The sequence below is a fragment of the Pagrus pagrus genome (assembly GCF_965226575.1).
Source record: "Pagrus pagrus genome assembly, chromosome: 16".
In the NCBI taxonomy this organism is placed as follows: domain Eukaryota; kingdom Metazoa; phylum Chordata; class Actinopteri; order Spariformes; family Sparidae; genus Pagrus; species Pagrus pagrus.
Window position 1 is genome coordinate 10,875,241 of NC_140200.1, and position 21,869 is coordinate 10,897,109.

At 42.0% G+C, this 21,869-nt stretch overlaps 2 protein-coding genes across 4 annotated transcripts in view; one reads left to right on the top strand and one right to left on the bottom strand.

Moving 5' to 3' along the window:
• Positions 1–2,456, bottom strand: part of wasf1 (WASP family member 1) — a 66,222-nt gene extending 63,766 nt beyond the window's left edge. For 2 of the 3 annotated variants that reach the window (XM_084377406.1, XM_084377404.1), the window contains exon 1: positions 1,989–2,351. The gene's annotated coding sequence lies outside the window, so the exon portion shown is untranslated. The other variant, XM_084377405.1, reaches the window with a different exon arrangement.
• An 850-nt stretch (positions 2,457–3,306) lies between these two features.
• Positions 3,307–21,790, top strand: cdc40 (cell division cycle 40 homolog). The gene is made up of 15 exons (XM_084377485.1): positions 3,307–3,522; positions 3,910–3,996; positions 4,635–4,764; positions 4,872–4,958; positions 5,068–5,207; positions 5,899–5,995; positions 6,529–6,668; positions 8,009–8,083; positions 8,226–8,271; positions 10,282–10,383; positions 11,677–11,792; positions 13,168–13,301; positions 18,085–18,161; positions 20,328–20,472; positions 21,100–21,790. The coding sequence occupies exons 1-15, from the start codon at positions 3,331–3,333 to the stop codon at positions 21,275–21,277; spliced, it is 1,746 nt and encodes a 581-aa protein (XP_084233611.1). The 5' UTR covers positions 3,307–3,330; the 3' UTR covers positions 21,278–21,790.
• The last annotated feature ends 79 nt before the right edge of the window (positions 21,791–21,869 follow it).

Consider the following 21,869-nt stretch of genomic DNA (forward strand, 5'->3'; position numbering starts at 1 on the left):
CATCAAAACCCAAAGAGGTAACCCACTTGTGAAAAACTTGCCACAAACAAAACTACAACACTGATTTGGGACCACAGTGGGCGTACTTCTGCATACATCATCCAATCAGAGCTGAATGAGCGTGAAATGATCACTAGTTCTGTATATGTAATTTCAGGGGGAGGGAAGCTGGACTATGTCTCGAAGGCAACATCAAATTCACCCAAAATCTGCAAATAATTTATATACATATGTGCTCTCTTTGAGTTGTTGCGAAACTCGGTCTATAGCTTCCACTCACGTCAGTCATGTGATAGTTCACTAATAAATACAACAGCTGCAAGGGCCCTCAGAATATTTTGTCCAAGGAGTCAGAGCTGCTTTCACATTTCTACTTTAAAATATTCTAGGCTCATCTGGAAAGTGAACACATTCAGCACCAATTTTATGGATCATAATGTTCTCGATTTAAATCAGGACGCTAATGTGACGTCTAATCAAATCAAGGACTATTTTTTCAATGCATTTATTGTATTATTGGTCCAGATAGTGTAACTGTAGAAGCTGTGAGGCTAATTTTAGCTTGGAGAGTCAGCCCCTTTCTTTGTTTATATTGACAGGGCGTCTAGACTTTCCTCATGTGAGATAATAAAGATCTGAACTGACATGGGGAAAGTAATTCCTTAACCTCATTATAAAGCAGACGAATAAGTACAATCCTTGATCTCATACACATCACAAGCAGACACTGGTGCATCTACAACCCCACTTAGCTCCGGTTTGTGTCTCTTGTGTGTTATCATTATTACATTTGAATGTAATTTTAATACATCAGGTGTGCAAACTGGCTACACTAATCTACTGTCAAAAGCTGCAGGCGCAGCGGCGCTCATAGACTTTTATCAATGGCTCTGTAGCTGAGGATTCATTCATCACCAAAGACAGATATTTCCACTACAGGCAGCTCTTATTTTACTACAATATTTCAAACCATTAAAATCGATGCTCGCTCCCACTGTAGACAAAAGTGTTTCCTTGTGGCATCCCAAGACTCTAATCTTGGTTGGGTATGAAACGGACAGGCTGCAGGGGACATGGACTGTATATAATGTATACCCTACAGCACCACATCAGCTTGCATCGTGCAATGCAACGAATATCTTCCATATGAGATGATCACAGCAGTCACAAAAACCCACACTTCTTCTTCGTGCCCACTTTTCTTACTTGCACTTGAAGTAGTAGTACAAAGAAGGTTTCGTATTTCACAAAGCATGATTTTCACTGGGCTGAAGGCTACCATCCCCCATGACTGCAAACCAGGCTGGCTGGAATAGACCCCAGCCCCTATCCTCCTCTCTGAGTCAAGTCAATGCGTTCAGTGGGAAAATTAAATCACGTCGTGCGGATGCCAGCGGTTCGCCTAATCATACTGTGGCAGCCTGAAACTCCCCAAACCCGACGACGGATAAAAAAGAAAAAAAAAAGAGAAGAGAAAAAAAAGACACTGAAAGATGATACGCGTGGCATGTGTCTATAACGTTTGGTAATTTGAGGGGCATTGCAAATATTTGCTCTCCGGTTTCTCACCGACGTGATATGCCAGGAACTGAACATGTCAAGACGCTGCAGCGGGAGAAGCTCATGCAGATGTGGAGTTTGGCCATTTATCAGCCTCCAAAGCGGTCCCGTTACAAACGTGCCGTTTATTTATACGTTAATAAAACACACTAACGATACTTTAAAAGGATTATGGCCACTTTAATGTTCCCAGCGTTGTCAACACTGCCACATTTGTCACCTGTGTACAGGGTTGATGTGGCAGTCAGTGATGGTCAGGCAGTGTTGCATTACCGAGACCGTTATTAGCCAGGCAGCTCCAGTTCAGGCTAATGTTACACTTCGGGTTTTTAAGGCAGTTTGTTGCTGCTCGTAGTAGAGATGCAAAAACGTTGACCAAAGTGTCGTTTTAAAGTTAAACAACAGCACACAGCGTTCAAATAATTTACCTGATACGTTTGTTAAAATTCCTCTTATTTTCTTTCCATCCTCACTGAGCGGCAGAGCATGCCACCGTGTCCGAGAATTTAAATCCCCGGGTCGGATCCATGATTGTACTGTCTCTGTTATCAAGCGTACTCCTGCTGGAAGAGGCGGCGGCGGAGAAGGGTCCAGGCACCTTTTTCCAAAGGGAAGCTCCGGGTAGATGTCGGCGGAATCCGCATCAAAGCAGGTCCGCTGAAGCGAACGGCAGGTTTCGTAACAACAAAGAGTATCCGTCTGTTTGACCCGTGTGAAATAAAAACGTTACCTCCGAAGCAACGAGTGTGAAAGGGCGTTTATTCGCGAGATGATATCCCCGTTATAATCTGAGATAATGGTACTTACCACTCTATTGTTGGGGCGCGAGAAAGCGTTCCATGCAACCGCCGCTGCGTTCGTGGGAGGCTCGCGGCTGACGTGCGTGCTCGCAGTATTGGCCAGTTTACCTGAAGCCGTCATGATGCGCCGTCCAATCGATCCAAGGGAGGGACGTCGATTTTATCATCCCCGAACCTCGCTGTACATAAATAAATCACATCATCACACAATTAATCGATCCTCTGCGCAATGATTTCATCATACCGTATTGACTTTATATCTAATTAAACGAGCTGATGTTTACATTGTGCTCATCTTTGCTTGTTTCTGATGGTAAAATTGAACACTTTGCTATTAGATTCACCAAGGTCAAGGGCAATACAATAATAATATGTGGCGTTGTTTATGGGTGCAGCCAAAGATTATTTTCATCAAAGATTCATCATTCAATGTAACTATTAATTTTGTATGTGTACAAAATGTCACTTATTACTGAAAATTGTAAATAAATGTTTAAAAAAATATATTTTGCAGGCCAACTTTGGAAGTGCTTGTTTTTGTTTTTTAGGTGATAAAGAAAGAAACAGAGCCTCACATCTGAGAACCAGAAAGTGTTTGGCAGTTTTACTTACAGTGATCGATTATGTTTTTTTGTGTAATGTAGCCAAAAATTATTCAAATGTAGTTTCGTTTTTAAACCTTAGTGTTCAAAATTAAAGGAAATGTAAAAAATATAAATAAATGTACCTTAATCCCTTCAGCCTTAGTAGCTATTGTTTTTTTTAGGCAAGGCAAGGCAAGGCCTTTTACGTTTTAACTTCACGTTTTGTCATTATGATCATGTTCATGTTGAGTAACATGTTGTGTTAAATGAGTCCAAATGATGCAGATTAAACATTTTTCCTTTATTTTCCTTTTCCGTTTTTTTCCCCTATCTTGTCACAACGGAAGTCCCGCCCTCCTGCTTCCGGCGAATTCACAACATCCAAGATGTCTGCCGCCATATCTTCCCTCGTTTCGTACGGCAGCGATTCTGATTCAGAAAATGAGTCGGAATCCAATACCGGTGTCTCAAAAGTGGACCAGGTGGACCCGGACGCTATGGCTCACCTTAAACCATTGAAGTCCGGACCGACGATGTCTTTAGCTGTTCTTAACTCTGCTCCTGAGGTCGCCGTAAAGGTAAGCTAACCGAGCTAGCTAACGTTAGCTTAACGTTATAACCAAGTTGATTGTTAAAGTCAGTCAAATGTTATTTACTGCGCAATATAATAAGATACATAATGTGGATAACCGGAAACTTTGAATAAGTGATTATCTAAGACGTGGTGTTAACTGCTGTTATCAGTGTTGGCAAATAAAAGCAGAAGCTCTTAGCGGGAAACGTTGAGTATCGAGCAAGAGAATGCAAGTTATTGTGTAAGTCTAGCGTTATAGCTTCATGACAAGGATGTCGCCTCTGGTATTAATGGTTTGATATCTAATACGTGATATACCGAACAGCGATTTGGGATTGTATTACTAGTTAATTAGTTAGTTTGTTTGCTGACGTGTGCATCTTCATACTAGGAGTCCGTTGAGACTGGCACTCACCTGGACCCTGCACTGAAAGAAGTCTCTTTCAATCCGACATATGAAACCATGTTTGCACCAGAGGTGAGTTTTTGAATCAGTGGATGGCCCCCAGAACTGGCTCAAATATGCAGTGTAATTGATATTGTGATGTGAGACTGTATTTCAGGCAACGTTATTGCAACACATGTGTACTTTCCTGATTTATAAGGCTTATATGGCTCTTCTAGCTGAGTGACATGTAAAACTGAATGCCTTTAGCTGCTTTGTCATCATACCCACATTCCTAATGAGCATCTCAATGTCAAATACTTCTTGGGTGTAAATAATTGAACTCCATTTTTTGTAATATTATTATGCCCATGTAGACCAGCTCTAATGTAAATACTCCATCCTAAGTTACATCAATTGGAATATAATTTATTAATGATGGTACAGGCTGGAGTTGTTAATTATTTATGACTGTTATTTTTTACTTGTCTCCTGGAGTGTCCTCATCTCTTTTGTTTCATGGCTTACGTGGCTTGGTTGCTCTAATGCTTCAGTTCCCACTGGAATCCATCTAACTACTCCGGCATACATCAGAAAGCCTGATGTTATTGTTATTCGTCATAAATGAAACAAAAGGGCCATGCAGAAAGAGTTGTTCCGATGCAAGGCCCCATTAAAGTTTAATTTTATTATCATTATTATTATTAATGATTTGTATTGCTTCCTCTTAGTTTGGGCCGGTGAACCCATTTAAAAGCCAGCAGATGGCTGCACCCAGGAACATGCTATCAGGCTATGCAGAACCAGCTCATCTCAACGACTTCATGTTTGAACAGCAAAGGAGGACCTTCTCCACCTATGGTTAGCTCACCTGTGACGTCTGTGCTGGCCTAACATGATGCGGTCAATACGCTGATGCTATTTGAATTTAAATTACCTATTTAACGCTCTCCCTGCTCTGCTAATAGGTTATGCTTTGGATCCATCTGTGGACACCCACCAGGTATCCTCCACTGGCTACATTGGTGCAGTGGATGAGGCTGAGAAAAATAAAGGTAATCATTTATCGCACCATAAATCAGACTTTATTCAGTATGTGTTCTCTTGTATGACGTATTGTTTATGGATGATTCAGAATAATAAGATCTAGTGGACTTTCTCCAGGGCTAACTGTGTTTGAGAGCGGACATAAGAAGTCAGAGAAAAGGAAAAAGATCAAAGGTGGAGATGCAGAGGAGATCGACAACTTCCTTGGACCTTGGGCGAAATATATCGACGAGAAAGATGTTGCCAAACCGTCCGAGGTACTCTTTCGTTCATTATAATATATAAAAAGGAGTTTTATGAGATTGACCCTTCTTCACATAATCATCCAATTTATGACTAAACATGGTAGTAAGCCATAAACACAGCACCCTCCAGGTTTAGACAGGACAGGATTAGACTGTTGGGCAGTATGAAAGATACCCTGGTTGTCACAAATAAGTTTAATCTATGGATGTTTAGTAGAAGTTTTTGGCTGAGTTAAATCACCAAAATAAGTTCATTTGTATTTATGCCTAATTAGCATAAACATGATTCACACAATTCCCTTCTAAAAGCACAATTTGTGGACTCCCAGTATTTGCAATAAAAACGTACTATGGGATTTCATTTACTCTCCAGCAAAGCATTAAGCAGCTCACCTGCAGCACTCAACTGTGGCCTTTAGAGAGGGTATATATTCTGTGTAAAAGCTTTTTAATCCGCTGGTATACTGCACTTTTGTAGATGAGACACATAGAGTAGTTTGGTGTGTGCTACTTACCAGTGACCCTGTGACCCCACCCACCCACACCACCCTCTAAAACTAAAAGAGTAGGACTGAGTGTTCCCCTTTACACCAGGGTGTGCAATTCCATGAAAACTGACTTCCCATTTGTTCTTTCTTCAGGATAGTGTACCAGAACAAATCTGTTCAGTAACAGTCGGGTTGTGATGAATTTTATTTTACAGGACGAGCAGAAAGAGCTGGATGAGATCACAGCCAAGAGGCAGAAGAAGGGCAGGAATGAGGAAGAGGCTCCGGGAGAGGAGAAGACTGTTCTCCATGGTACTTATTGAGACTTTTGAGTGATATTCAGTAAAACGATTTACTGATTTGTTTTAAGTTTGTATTGTGAGTGTGAACACATGTTTTTTCTTTTGAGGTTGCACATCCTCCTCCTCGGCATATGAAGTTTGCCCTGTAGATAAGGAATTATAGAGATTCAAATTTCTAATTTTACGAGTATTTAAAGAATTTTGTCTATGTGTCGCGTAAGGCTGCACAATTAATCGAATTGACAACATGTTTGTTTTTGTTTTTTCAGCGAAAATGAAGGATGTGATGCAAAATAGATAATTCCCAATAATAGTGAATCATATTGCATGTTCAGTATCTGTCAAAATAATCACAATACAATGTTTTTATTGTATCATGCAGACCTAGTGTCCAGTTATGATACTGCATTTAGACTCTTGTGACTGACTGAACCGCACAAGAAACCCCTGAGAAGGCGAACTGACAGTCCAGTTTTAAAAACATGTATCCAAATGCTGCAGGACTTTATCACGTGACATTTTGCCTCTTTGTTTTCCCCTCAGTTAAAGACATGTATGACTACCAGGGCAGGTCCTACCTCCACGTCCCACAGGATGTTGGCATCAACCTGCGTTCTGCGGAGGCTCCAGACAAGTGTTACCTGCCTAAGAAACAAATTCATGTCTGGGGTGGACACACCAAGGTCAGTCGGAAGGGACATAGATCATTTATTTTGACTTTGAATTCTCAGTTAATTGGACAATGTCCGCTATAAGCGTTTTTGCAGCTTTATGTATTTTTTTTTCAGGCCTTGCTGGTGGTAAGTGCTAATAATGTAGGGTTGTTTTGAAATGAAATGCAAAACGGGGAGCAGTGTCACACAGGCATCTGAGAAAATTCCATTATGCAGTCCTCCTGGGTACTTTTGAATAAAATGATAACACGGTCGTATATGAGCCCCGACACAGCCGAATAATTCTGTCTCATCCAAAACACTGTCTTTATCATTCAAATATAAAGGCAAACACTGGGTTATTCCAAGAAATCTCTGATTCAGGCGTTAGATGTGCCAGTGTGCTTCAGGGAAAGAGAAATCACTCAAGTTTTAAATTGGCTTCTATCCGCTTTGTGCAGGAAGTTACAGCCTTCAGAGTCTAATTTGGTTACAAAGAGGTTTGAAAAGATAATAAGCATGTGGTAGCGCTGATGTCGAGATAATAGATGGAGGGTAGCCCGTATGGTGTCACCAAAGTTTGGGGACATTTCTTGGAGAAAGTTTGGTAACTTGAAAGTCATTATAATTTCTTTGACTATTACAGAGGCAGCACGGTCTGCATGTGCACTCTATCTGCCCCGGTTGCATAATAATTCAGCTGACGTTTTCCCTTATGAAATGAGTTAATTTCAATAGCATTTCCATGTCCATATTAAGTCAAAGGCATTAACATAGACTGATTTTTCAGTGAAACATTTAGATGTTGTCCAGGATTTTCTTCAACAGTCAGTGATGCCTTTGATACCTTTTATACCCCTTTCACACTGGCCAAAAAACCCACGTAAACTCGCTAACATCTGCCTTTTATGTGCAATGTCAATGTATATTATTATATGTATATTACTTACTCCTGGGCAAATTGACCCTGCAGTAGTGACGGGTATTTATCACCTCCGACTCGGCTGTGATGTGAACACAAGATACGGCTGAACACACTAATTTACTCCCCTTTTCAGGTAACACTAGACTTAAAGTAAAAACAAAATGACCGTTGAAGTGTTTCACCAATCCAAAAATGGTCATAAAACATTCAGCAATAATATAAACAGTAGCCAAACCATTGCAGAACTGTGGGATGATAATATTATACAGTACCGCCAAGTGTGATCACACATGATTTGGAAATCTTTAAAAAAAATTGAGATATTTATCAAATGTTTTGCTCTTGTAGTAAAGCCCATTGATTTTGCTTCACTTCCTCTCTCTTAGCACACTCTTGATAAGAAGAAAATAGTTATCAGTATCAGTTTCTCCTCTGTGTTTTTTAGGGTGTCAGTGCTATCCGACTGTTTCCCAGCTCTGGTCATCTCCTGCTCTCCTGCTCCATGGACTGTAAGATCAAGGTAAATAATCACATGCCGTAATACATCACAAAAGCTTATGAACGAATGTGAACGTTTTCTGTGTGTCTCAAAGACTCTTTTCTGCTGGATTCATTTCAATGTTGTGTCGGGGCTCACTTGTTTCATCTCCTTCTCTCCACAGCTGTGGGAAGTGTACGGCGAGAGGAGATGTATACGGACGTTTATTGGTAAGCTATCCTACATTTTGATATGGCAAACTTTGTTAAGTGTAAATAACTCATGGTATGAAATGTTAACGGAATATTCACCGCCAAAGTACAACACTTCATCAACAACAATGGATCATCAGCAAACATGCTGACGTGAAATATGCTCCAGGTCTGAAATCTATGCAGCCTTTTGGGAAATGCACAGCAGTGACAGACTGTGAGCTCAGCATTACTGGAACACTAATGACACGTCTGCTGACCGCTGAAAGAAAGTGTATGGGTTTCTTTTTTTTTTTAAATGGGGTCTGAGTTGAGGGGTGTAAGCTAATGGTGTGCAGGTCAGTCTTCTACCCTTCTCAGAGACAGCACGCTGTCTGAATAGAGATTGTTTGCAGCTGTGGTTATGCTTGTCAGCTCCTTCACAAAATATGCATAATTCAGCAGACCAGGGTGCCGAAGGGAGCGAGGGCCAAGGGGGGGGGGGGGGGGGGGGCACAAGACACGGAGAGGAGTTGACGCACAGGAAGGGAGAACATAGTTTAGGAGTGAATAAAGTGACAGAGAGTTATCGGCTGAGGGCAAAGCTGCAGATGATGGTGTTCATTATTTTTTTCATCAGAGGAGCATATTAGATTCCCACTTTGTTGCCCTCAACTCCATCATTCGCTCTCTGGTATATACATTTTTATCTACATGGGGTACTTGCTGTGCTGTTTTCAAGGTTTGAAAAGTGCTTGGATTTTGGATAAGGTACTGGAAAGTGCTTGAAATTGTAACTGCATTACTTTTTCAATAAATTGCTTTATATTGGCTCAGCCACATTACAATATATAGGATGCCAACCTGCTTCCAGACACATTTTTGGAAAATTAAACCTTCTACCCTTCGCTAGAATGCCACCACAAAACATCTCAGAAACATCTATTTTAATGTGATGAAGTAAAATGGAAATTGCAACAGATGTAAGTTGCTGGAAAAGCTTGAAGACGCACCTCAAATGCTTGAATTTGAGTACAGACGAGGTTAACAAACCCGGCCTACCGCAGTATGATGCAGGGCTCCAGGGTAGGAAGTCTAGGAGGTCAGATTGGAAAACAATTAGTCTAATAATACTACCAATCATATTTGAGGTAAATATATATATTTGACCTGTCAAGCATTTGAAACGGCAGCTCTTCTTCACTAGCTTTCCATTTTTAACATACTTCCTACCAACTACAATGATAACTGAATGTTGTGTATCATCTCTGATTAAACCTAAATAGGAAAATGCACACGTTTGTAAGCACATGCTGCTTGTCAGAATTATCAAACAAGAAAGAACAGTTAAGCATATATTAGCTCGGGGATGTACGTGAATGAGCATGCATATCATTGCGTATGTATTTTGCTGTTTGAATGCAGTCTGTGACAATGTTTGATGACGTTCGCTCTGCTTTCAGTGGCTTGTGTATCTGCGTTCTTCCTCTTCACACACACCATCGAGGCTTTCTGCAGCGGCGGCGCTGCCTTTTAGTGTGCCAGCAAGCCGGGTTAGAGCAAGCGAGCAGGCAGGCGCTTAGCCTCAGTGGGCTCTGTTATCGCCGTGGAAACAGTGTAGCGCTGATAAAAGCCAGTTTTAACAAGGGAGGCGTCTGCGTGCTCTGAACCTACAGGGACCTCACATCACCTGCACTGTATGAGGAAAGAGCCAAAGGGCTGCATAGATTGGGATTAGGGAGAGAATAAGAAAAGGTGGAGAACAGTTGAAAAGACAGATGGAGCATGTAATTTTTTTTTCTCCTCCTCTCTTCCTCTCCAAGCTCATTTAAAGATTTCCCTCGTCTCCCACAGCCCACATCATTTCTCTTCTTCAACATCCCTTATTTCCCTTAACCAGATTTCACATTCCTCAAATGAATTGGGTATCAAAGGGAGGCAGCTCAGGGGAGACTCAGTAACAAGACGAGGGAAAATTTGAGTGAGTTTTTCGAGTGTACATTTATTTATTTGTTTGTAACGTGTGGAAATTTCCCCTTGTCATGCTAGGTCACAGCAAAGCAGTGCGAGACATTTGCTACAACAACACTGGGACCCAGTTCCTCAGCGCTGCCTATGACCGCTATCTGAAACTCTGGGACTCTGAGACAGGTAGGCTCGACCTCTGTGATATCTGTCACGCTATGTCTGTTTGAACGTCTGAGTGCTTTAACTGAAGATATTCTGCGAGTAGAACCTCTCTCTCTTGTAGACGGCGTATATGAAGGGGACATAATAACATACAGCACGTGCATTTTTATACAACCTTGATCTCACAAGCCTTCAGATAATTGAATAATTTAATGAATGACAGCTAAGTGCTTGGATACCTTGTGTAATTGCTTGCACAAGACATTTCTCTGCAGAACATGTGGGCATGTTTCTGAAAGGTCAAAAACGCATTTCAGCCAATTTGTTACTCATTCGCCTTCATCACAGTCTGTTTAATTGCACGCCTACTTTCCTCCAATTTGATATTTGATTAATCGTTTAAATAATTTTTCAAGCAGGAATACTAAACCCTCCCTACTAACAGCTTCTTAGATTTGAAGGTTTACTTTGACTTAAGTCATAATAAACTGGATGTCTGGACTCTTGGTCGGACAACGAAAGCAACATGAAGAAGTCACGAGTGCTTTTTTTTTTTACTACTTTATGACAAGAAACTTCATATTAATCGATAATAAAAATAATTGCTAGTTGCCTACAGTTCTTTGTTTTTGAAGGAATCTAGTTTTTTATTGGTCGATTCAGAATTAGTTCCCGAATAGAACTAACAAGACGTCTAATGTAATGTATAATAAATTGCAATTCCACAACACTTCAGATTATGGCCTCAAAAATGTAGTCGGCAGATGATCTCCTTTATGTGTGTCTATGTGAACTGTTAAGGGTCAGACCATCTCAATTTCCACCCCTCTCAACTCAAGAGTACCAGTCCAGCAGAGGGCAGTAAAGAGTTAAATCCCCCACTTGTTGTTGACAGGATCCCATTTGAAGCCACATCATCCAAATACTTAAGTTACAACTTATTCTCTACCTTTCCTATAAATTGTTGTAGTTTAGTAAAAAAAATCTATTCTGTCAGATTCATAGAGGGTAAGGTCAATAATGTATTCCAGACTTGTCCCAGGTGCAGTTATCACTGGATGTAATGCAGAAATGGTGTAAGCTAAGCTTCAGTCTTATCTTAAGGGCCTCTTTGGCGTGGCAGTCAGTCTCAGCTCGAGCAGTAGCATCATCCCATACCTCTGCTGAATTAATACAGAGATACACTGAAATGTCTGTGTTACAACTGGACAGTCCCTGTCTGCAAGGACAGGGCGTACAGCCCTCAAGTTGCGTTGTGTGTCCTTTACATTTTTCTTAAGCTACCAATGGATTAACCCCCCTCCCTCTCTGCAGGACAATGCATCTCCCGCTTCACCAACAGGAAGGTACCATACTGCGTCAAGTTCAACCCAGACGAGGACAAGCAGAACCTTTTTGTGGCCGGGATGTCAGATAAGAAGATTGTTCAGGTAAAGTCAGCGTGCGCTGCATTGCTGCACTCGATTCGGCTCCGGCCATCACTTCATGTGTATTTCCCAGTTGACCAAGCAGATGCACATAAGATTGTCTGTGTATAGCCCCGTGCCCACAGGAGCATAAAATACACTCCCATCTCATCTTCCAGAACTAGTACGTGTATTTATGTGTGCCTGGCTAAAGGTTTCATCGGCTGACAGGACTGGAGCAAGTCATTAATCATGGAAGCATTAGGGTGGAAGAGAGGTGAAGGGAAGAGAACAATCGATGGTGAAAGCAGAAGTAATTATGATATCATACAATCGGGTAAAGAGTTTTTATAATAAGTAATCCTGAACTGCTGCAGATGAAAGTTTGGATTCTTGTGGCAGCAGCATACTGATATAACTTTATTTTCAAGAATTCATGGTCATCTTTAATTGAAAGTTTGTCAAGGTGTTGATGTAACAGGCACTAAGTTTGTCCCCAGATGAGCAGCAGTCATTATCAAAATATCTGGCACAATAAACAGGGTTAGTATGAAAGCATGCAGCTCTCTTCTGGGTTTTGAGAACAGATGGCTGCTCTTGCGAGCAGCCGATGGCTGAAGATAAAGAAAAACAGCATAAATAGAATTGGATGTAAAATCTGTTTGGACAGAATGCGTCCTATTCGTTTGGCGCCTGGGGCCCGGATCTATGTGGTTGTCTTCGCTTTATATTTTAATGTGTGCATGATGTTCTCCAAAGAAAAAATGTTCAAGACTGAGGAGCCTGTTGGATAGATAATCGCTGTCATTACACCACTGCAGTTAAGTCATTTCACTGCATTAGCACAGTGAGTCTCCTCGCCATATGAGTTTCTCTTTGCTACAATGAGAGTTGTATTTAATAAAGGTAAGCAGCCGGGCCGAAATGAATCTGACTCTTTTTTTTGTTTTTACATTTAAAGCTTCTACTGAAGTTTTTTAACTGAAGCTGTGACATGTCAACATGTCAACCTAAAAGACAATATAAAAAATCTTTGTTTGTGTGTTTTTTTTCTTCTGTAATGACTTTTTTAAAGGTTAGACGCCCACAAATATTGATTGAGGCAGAATATTTTGTAAGATAAAAACATGCAGTGATATTTAGAAATGATTGCATCCATCTTTTTTCAATACGTTTTTAGAGTTATTGGAAATGTTTGCATCACACAGGTCCAAAACAATCCCATGAAGCCAACACTGGAATCTAATTCTACAAATAGTATAATACTAATATTAATATCTGCAACTGTGTAGTAATACTGTGTTTGAACAGAATGAATAGGCATGCAAAGGCTAAAAAAGGGCCACTTTATTTTGTTTTGACTCCTCTCTGCATCTTTGTCTTTGTATCTCTCCATCAGTGGGACATCAGGACAGGTGAGGTGGTTCAGGAGTACGACCGTCACCTGGGAGCCGTCAACACAATCACCTTTGTTGACGAGAATCGTCGGTTTGTCAGCACGTCGGACGACAAGAGTCTTCGAGTGTGGGAGTGGTGAGTACAGACTATAGCCTGCAGTCTTCATGCACTGTTCAGTATGATTGTACCGTTTTATGTCCATCTGTCCTGTTCTTATGCAAGCGATATCTCAGAAATGACTCGAGGCAATGTCTTTAAAGTTTCACGGAAATTCCAGTTAGACTCTGGGATTAACTGATTGGATTTTGGGGGTCGAAGGTCAAGGTCAATGTGATTTCACAAGACACATTTTTGGCCAGAAATCAAGAACTCTTATGCCAAATATGACAAACATTCACACAAAGGTCTGATAGAATAAAATGATGATAACATTTTATACCAAAAGATCAGAGGTTAACTTCACACAATGTTCTGCAAAACACTTTTCCGTCAAACATATCCATCGCCATAACAGAAGGGGAGATGTGACCTTATTTCACATTTGGTCAGATTACTGAGTTGGTGGCAATAATCTTGGGTGCCCGCCTTGAAACGGTGCTGATTGATGAGATCCTCTGTGCTGTCAGGATGAAGATGTGCACGAAGGATCCACATTTTACAATTTGAATCTTCTATCAGAATCGGCTTTATTGGCCAAATATATATGTCTGAACATATATGAGGAGTTTGACTGTAGCAGTGGTACAACACAAGCTCACTGGTTGTGGTAATGTTGAGCTTCAGGTGTTTGTAGTGCACCATGTGACGATGCCATCTATCAGTCCTCTGTACTCCTCTGTGAAAATAGTCTTTAAGTGAGAACAGTGTGTTTCTCACTCACAGCCTTCACTGCGGACTACATTTAATATCTTTGTTGAATTCCTACATTCTCTACATAGGCTTATTATATGAGTCTGGACAGACTGTGCCTTGACTGGTGCACTGAGGCATACAACCACGAGGCTGTAATTCTAGTTCCTCATGTTGCACCTCTGAGCAAGGCACATAATCCCCAGTACTGAGCACTGGAAGACTACTGTTGCATCCAGCAACTGTTTGAAGATATTTATACAACAGTATGAAGCCGTACTCAGACTCGCATAAAAGAAGGAGCGTGTAGTGTAATTTGATTCATGGTAGACGTAGTAGATAGTTCTCGGTGGACATTTACTGTGATACAGCCTCGTTGAGCCGCATCATGCTGCCTTTTTGTTGTCTAACCTCTGTAACGAGACGACCCGGAGAGAAACACTTGAAAAACAAACAGTGTATCATCCTCGTATCATGCACTGCCCTCTGAAGAGGCACTCCTGCACCGCTCACCTCTCCTTTCATTAGTCGTCAATAAGAAGAGAAGACGTCAACAAACCTCCAGGCGACCTTATCTTGGACAAAGCTCACCCAGCTGTGCTGTTAATCTGCTCTGAGTCATAGCCTCTGCCACGCTTTGCCTGCTTTACATGCATCTGTTACAGTGGGAGGTTGGGCTTTTTGTTTTTTCCACCCTGGAGCTAGGGTTGTACGTTGGCAATGCTCCAGCAACAACAACCCCTATGAGTCCGGCCCCCAATGCCAATTGTATATTTTAATAATTAACAAATTCGCACAAATTGAGTTAATGGAAGGCGGATGTGCTGGCAGGTCAGATAAAGTTGAAAAATAATTACCCTTTTATAATCTCCACTTCTTTATCTCGAAATTGCAAAAACATTGTGCACATGTTAACAAACCATGTTCGCTTGGGTTTCCACAACAAGCTTATTTATTTTTAGACATTCACCATTCAATTCCCACTGTCGTCTCTGTTTGTTCTCAGTAAGAGACCACCAAGAGTTGCTTGCAGACTGGTCGTGGGTCCTGTAGTGATAAACAAACTCCAGTATTTGTTGCTAAAAGATGTTAAATATTTAAATACCAACTACTAAAAGAAGCTTCCTGTGGATTCTTGGAGGGGGGGGGGGGCCATTTGTCAAGTTTTTTCTCTCCCTCCCGCTGTCAGAACTTCTCAGTGCTTCTTTTTCCTCCAGAGAATAAAAGATGGGGATTAACTGGTGAAAAAATGTTTGGATTTTCACACACCCCTTAAGTCAGAGTTGAAGGATGGAATAAAACGTTGACAGAGCAATACGAGGCAGAAGAACCACATCCCAAGAGTGTGCTTACTGCGCTTGTTTGGGAGGAGGGGGTGGGTCTCTCATGAGCTTTTTAAGAGCAGCGTGGGAGCAAGCGGGCAAGTGGTTTGTCGGGCCAAAGAGTGGCTTTACTGTCCCTCTTTCTCCCACGGATACCACCTGGCTCTCGGCTCTAGCTAACCCCCATTGTGAGCCGCTGCTACATACCAGCATTAGGCTGAATATACCAGAACAGTCTCATATCTCCAGAATAGAAGCAGAGGCTGGCAGAGAGAGGGGCATGGGTGAGGGAACGCCGGATGGTAAGAAAAGATTGCGAGGCAGAGTCATTCACATCACGCCTACTCACAATTCAAATTCCATCCTCGTTTTCAAACACATGCAAGTTTTTTTCTTTCCGCGGAGACTACTTTATCTGTGGCAGAGGTTTATCATCGGGGAGCGGAGAGTTGGCGTGTGCTTTGGGGGAGGATTACAATCAATAACAAACTTGCCGCGGTGTGCCAACAAGGAGAATTAGCTGCAGCGTTCAGAGAGCGATGAGACGGTGAGCTCGGAGGGACATTTGGGAGGTTGATGGATTGACAGAGCGGAGGACTTTGTTTGGATCTCGCTAGATGGGAAGTGAGCTGCTGTCAAGCAAGTACTCAGTTTCCCCCATTTGCTTTCAGCACATTTTCAGCAGTTTCCCAGAGCGACTTTCAATCATGGCCCTGACCTTTAAAAAATAATAAACCCCCTGCCAACCCAAATGTGACACGATGTAAATATTTTCCCGTCAGTAATGAGATGTACGAAAGCAGAATTGTGGCAATCATTCAAAAGAAGAAAAAAAAGTTAATTTCCTCTTTTGTCATTAGTAATCATGTTTTGAGAAATCCTCTTTTCACATTAGTTACAAATAACAAACAAAGATGCTCTGTTTCATTTCCTTCTCAGTAAGAGACCATCAGGGATTGTCTTTTTTCTATCTTGACATTTTTCCTGCAGGCTGAGACTTAAAAACGTACTTTGCAGGATTATCCCTATTAAAGACAACAATGTTTAGACTCATTCAAAAAGTAATGACTTAGTTATCACTTCTGACCGACTAGAAGTGTGTAGCAGTGGTTGTAGCCCCTTTTACACAGCCTGTTCAAGCTGGAACGTTAAGAAAACATGTAGTGAAGAAGAAACCGGATCAACATTTAAAGAGTGATGCGGCGAGGCGGCAGGACAAATCAGGGTTGTGACGTTTTGATGATATGTTACGTGTGCGACCGTCAGCTGGAGATTTAAAAGGCAGCTAGCAGCAGTTGGCAGCTAACTTAAAAGAAAAAGAAAACCCGACCAAAAGATACAAATTACCCTTCAGAGCACGACATCAACCGCCATATAACAGGGTCGTTAGATAATTACTGCCATGTTAAGCCTTTGTTAAGAAAGCACCACCTGAAGCGTATGTAGAACAGCACACAAGACCCCGGTGCTGTGATATTAGCTTGCCAAACGTTGGCATGCTATCCAAAATCACACACTGGGGTGGCATTACGCTGCTGTTGTTTTGTTCAGTGCAAGAGAACAAAGCTGCTGTAAAGAAGGGTCTTTGTCGCAGCGATATTGTGCGACCTCTGCGTGAAAAGGGCTCGTATCCGAAGAGACTCTGCCCTCTGCCAGTATTTTCTTATTATTCTGCTGTATTTGGGACAGTTTAGGGCCATTCTGGATGACTGTTTGGGTTGGCCAGCCACCAATGTAAAGCGCTGGTATTTGACGACCTGGGAATGACACTCGGATGTTATGACAAATGAAAGTTAACGTGTTAAATACACAAAATTGCTTTTTTTTGTTGTTTATTCTTCGCCCCCCCGTCTTGATCAATGTGAAATGCTCTAAACAACAATGCTCTATTATTCATGAACTTCCCTTGTGTGCAGATTGTTTGTCATGTGTTTTCTTTTCTTCCTCTCCCTCCACCCTCCAGACGACAGAACATTCACACTGGTTATTTCTGGAGTTCAGTAGAAGAGATCTGATGGCGCCTTGTTATCTCTTTAGAGTTTAGCGTGGCTTGTCTGCAGACATGACAGCGTTTCATGTGTACAAGGGTTTGCATCGCTCGTTTAACTCTTCAGCTCTTCGAAGCCCATTTTTGGGCTCGCGGTTGAGTCGCTTTACTCCGGCTGTTACTCATCACAGAAGGAGATGGAGAGAGAGAAGGCTTTGGTCTAGGCAGCTAGAAAGATGAGAACGAGCTCAAAACAGACGCATTAGTTACACTCAATTCGCATAGTTTGCAGCGAGCCTCAGATGCATACATAGAAAAAGTGTCATCCTGGCTGAGGCACTCCGCACACTGTAGATCTGAATGATCTTCTGCCGACCACTTAGGATCAAATGGCCAAGTTTCTCGCAAAGCAGGGAGACATAGCAGAGCATAAAAGAACAGGGAGGCAGGGTGAAGGAGCGGAGAAGGGATTAATAAATAATTGGATGCCGGTACAGTCGGCGGTGCAGCATCAAAAGCTCCTTTCAGATTGCACGGAGTTATTTACATACTGTAGCTGTAATGGTGTTCCTTTCTGGTTTTTCTTCAGTAACAAGCATTTTTGAGACAGCATAAGCAGCTGTAATAGTAAACAAACTACCGCTTTGCGAGTGTTTTTCTCTTTCAAGGTCTTGCTTCGGGGGCAGCGCAGGTCGGCTTCTCGTTCTGTGTTTAACCCATCTTCAAGTGTACTCACAGTGCTTTGTGCTTTTTTTTTCAGGGACATCCCTGTGGACTTCAAATACATCGCCGAGCCCAGTATGCACTCCATGCCAGCTGTGACACTCTCTCCCAACGGTAAGAGTCAAATCCTGGCAAAACACTCACAGACACAGGCAAGCACACAGCACAGAGGACTCTTGGGAGCGTAAACCCATATTGCCAGATTGAGGAGGATTCATACCCTCCGGTGTTGGTCATTTCTCAGAAGAATTAAAACAACGCAGGCTCAGTTTATCTAAGTACATTTTGTGCGGGCGTGTGTGCTCGACTAGTCACATAGATTCGGATCATTCGATCCAAGCGTTCCTGATAGACTGTCGCTGTATGAAGCCTGATCCACTTCCAATCCTTTGTTTGTTTGCTCCGGGTAGGCCAGCTGTCACACACAGCCCATTGAGCTCTGTTAAAACACCATAACATCGCTTTAACGTGTTGTGAGGGAATGAACTGTAGAGCGCACAGCAGCCAGCAGTTTCAATTAATGACACGTCCATGTGTCAGCAAGGGATTTGAGTAAAGCTGCAGCGAGTTAGAAGACAAAAAAAAAAAATTTTTTTGGCCTTTTATTTTAGTGATGTTTCCCTGTTGATGGTGACATTCAAGCTTAAGATGAAGAGAGGCACTCCTCCTTCCACTGACAGTATACAGGAAATTCAAAGGAAAGCTGTGATGCAGACTATACTGTGAAACAGATATTTAGACCACTTCTCCCTCATCTGTATGGTAAACATGGAGGTGTCGCCAGGAGAAAATTAGTTTAGCGTAGCCGTGAAAAATATGACAGTAGAACTGTGTCCATCGATAGAGATTTGGCAGTACTGTCGCTAATGCAGGAGCTAGCTCTTACAGGCTCCACTTTAATGACATGAAACGATACCAGCATTAACAGGTGGCCCTCTCCAAATGTAACGCTTCCATTTGAATCCGTAATTCCCTGTTGGACTCCATCAGCTTCAACTACTGACAAACTCAGCTGTTCTGTTCTGTCCTCTCCTCTCGGTCTACTTTGATTTCTCTCTTTCATGTACTCTCTCTGCTCCCTTCCTTCCTTTTGGCAGTGTTCTTATTTGTCCCAACATGGTTTGTTTCTCTTCAGCGTTTGAATAATGAATGTGCTGTCAGCGGGAGACCATTCAGTTTTTCTCTCACGCCTAAATGGCACCCCCCCACCCCCCTTTGGCATCTCATCCGCAGCCTCTCTCCTATTTTCTCCTCTCCCGCGTACTCCTGCCATCTTAACACTGGTGAAATTGACCAAGTTGTTATGATCTCCTGCACCTTTCGTATTTGACATTTGTGGAAAATTGTGTCCCTCCTTTATGAGGGGACACACACACACACACACACACACACACACACACACCAACGCTAGATCTCTTTCTCATCCCACATTAATAATTTCCATCATGTTTCCTTTCAAGAAGTGCAGCGAGTCGTGTAATGCTTTGACACTGAAGCACCGCCTCTTATCACTGTAGTGACTTTGAGGCTGTGGCTGAAACAATTCATAAAGTAGATCTCAGCTGAGCAGTCACTGATGAAAAACCTCTTTTCATTTCCCTCCAAATTGCCCCAATCTTCTCCACTTTAATGATGGCAGAACAACGAGTTCAAGGCCTTCCCAGGCTGTCGTCCAACTCAAATTTGCACACTTTTGGGGGTTTGTCCTTGAGGCATTTCACCGCGTACCTGTTGTTTAAAACATTTGACAGTTCTTGAGGTCGGCCAGAGTTTCTGCCAGTTTTTGTTCGTACTAAGAGCAGCATCATAACACTTACAAAGATACTCGTGGGTGCTTGCTAAACTGGAGCTGAACAGAATTATGCTAATGAGACAAAGTTTGAACTTGTTGTGACAACTTTTAAATTTTTTTACTGCTAACTCAAACAGCTTTCCTACTTTATATGTTTAGTGCCAACACTAATCTCCATTTGATACCATAACACGAGAATTGAATCTTTTTATAGAGTAGAGCCCTGCACTGGACTGTTAACTCCACCGGATGTCTGACCATTACAGCCTGCTCCTATTAGCATTAAAAAGTAATATAACACATTATTAATAGGATCTTGGTGAGGTTATTACATGTACTATGTCAGGTAACCGTCGGTTGTGGTTTGTTTGATGAGCTTCTGGTCAGTGCTAGCTAAATCCCAAGATTGCATTGGGTCAGCGCAGTCCTCTACTGGGCGGCACCGCTTGAGATTAACTTCATTCTGTCTGCTTGTTTCTGAACCACAGGTAAATGGCTTGCGTGCCAGTCTATGGACAACCAGATTCTGATCTTTGGAGCCCAAAACCGCTTCAGACTGAACAAGAAGAAAGTCTTCAAAGGCCACATGGTGGCTGGTTATGCCTGCCAAGTGGACTTCTCCCCAGACATGAGGTAAGCCTTAACTCTGTTACTCAATATTCTGATAAAGGGCAATATTACAGCGCTGATTAATAGTTTATAACAGTTGATTAAGGAAAATGTGCCAGAGAAATGAAAACTGAGTTGGCTGTTTCTGAGAACAGGGTTGGAGCGGTCTTAACGAGTGGAAAGTGTCCAAGAAATGTTCGAAGAATCACTTTATTTTAGTTAAGGAAAAAGAAAATAATAAAACAGAGGGACAGCATCGTACAGACGCTCAGTTCATTAAGATGCTCGTCTCCTTTCCTCTAAAACGCCTCCAGTCGATGAAAAGCTGTTGAAAATGAGTCTTTCGACGACGAGAGCTAACTAGGACACCAGCGCTCTAACTTTAGCCAAAACACCCATTAAGACCTGTTTTCTCACCCTCCACCACCACCACCACCCACGTCTGTGAGCAGGTGCCCCAACTTCCTTTCAGTAACCATAGCAACACTGCACCTCATGGTTGGACTAAAATACAAAAAAAAAAAAAAAAAAAATCAGACTCCCACCTTTTGGCAGGTGAAGTGGAGACAAGTAATTTTTAGCAAAGTGCTAATCTTCCATCCTCTCCCTCCTTCCTCCACCTCGCTCTCTTTTTGTTCTCCTCGCTACCAGCTATGTGGTGTCAGGAGATGCGGACGGAAAGCTGAACATCTGGGATTGGAAGACCACCAAGCTGTACCACAGGATCAAGGCTCACGACAAGGTGTGCATCAGCGCCCTGTGGCATCCGCATGAAACCTCCAAGGTCATCACCTGCGGCTGGGACGGACAAATCAAACTCTGGGACTAGAGCTGTCCTGGGGTGTGCATTCGTGTCTGTTTGGGGAGGGGGGTTCTGGGAAATGATGGACAGAACGGGAACGGGTTTACTAGGGAGGGATCGGATTTTGTGGAAAAACCTCGAGTGAACGCCACAGGGCTGGTATCCAGTCTTATTGTAGCAGTGTATTTTTGTATCCTGTCGTGAGAGCTCAAAATATGTACTCATGTATTATTTGTACAAAGATGAACACAAGCATACTTTTAAAAATGGTTTCTACTGCAAAGGGCATATGAGAGGGGTACCATGTGATTTTTTTTTTTTTTAAATGTTTTGTTATTTTAATTTGCATTTTCTGTGTAGTATTCCTCTGTAGTCCTTGTTAAAATGTTCAATTGTATTACCATCCCTTTGTGGAAATAAACATTGTGTAAATTGTCCCTCTTATTAAGAAAACAAAGCATCGTTTCTTTGGAAAAGTATTTTTATTCAAGTCTCAGACAAATCTTTGTTTCATCTCTTTTATTAAACTGCTTCAAACGATTTGGCAAATTGCATTAATTGACTGATGTTTGAACAGGGATTATTTTAAAGCCCCCTGCCATTATTTCCAGATACAGTT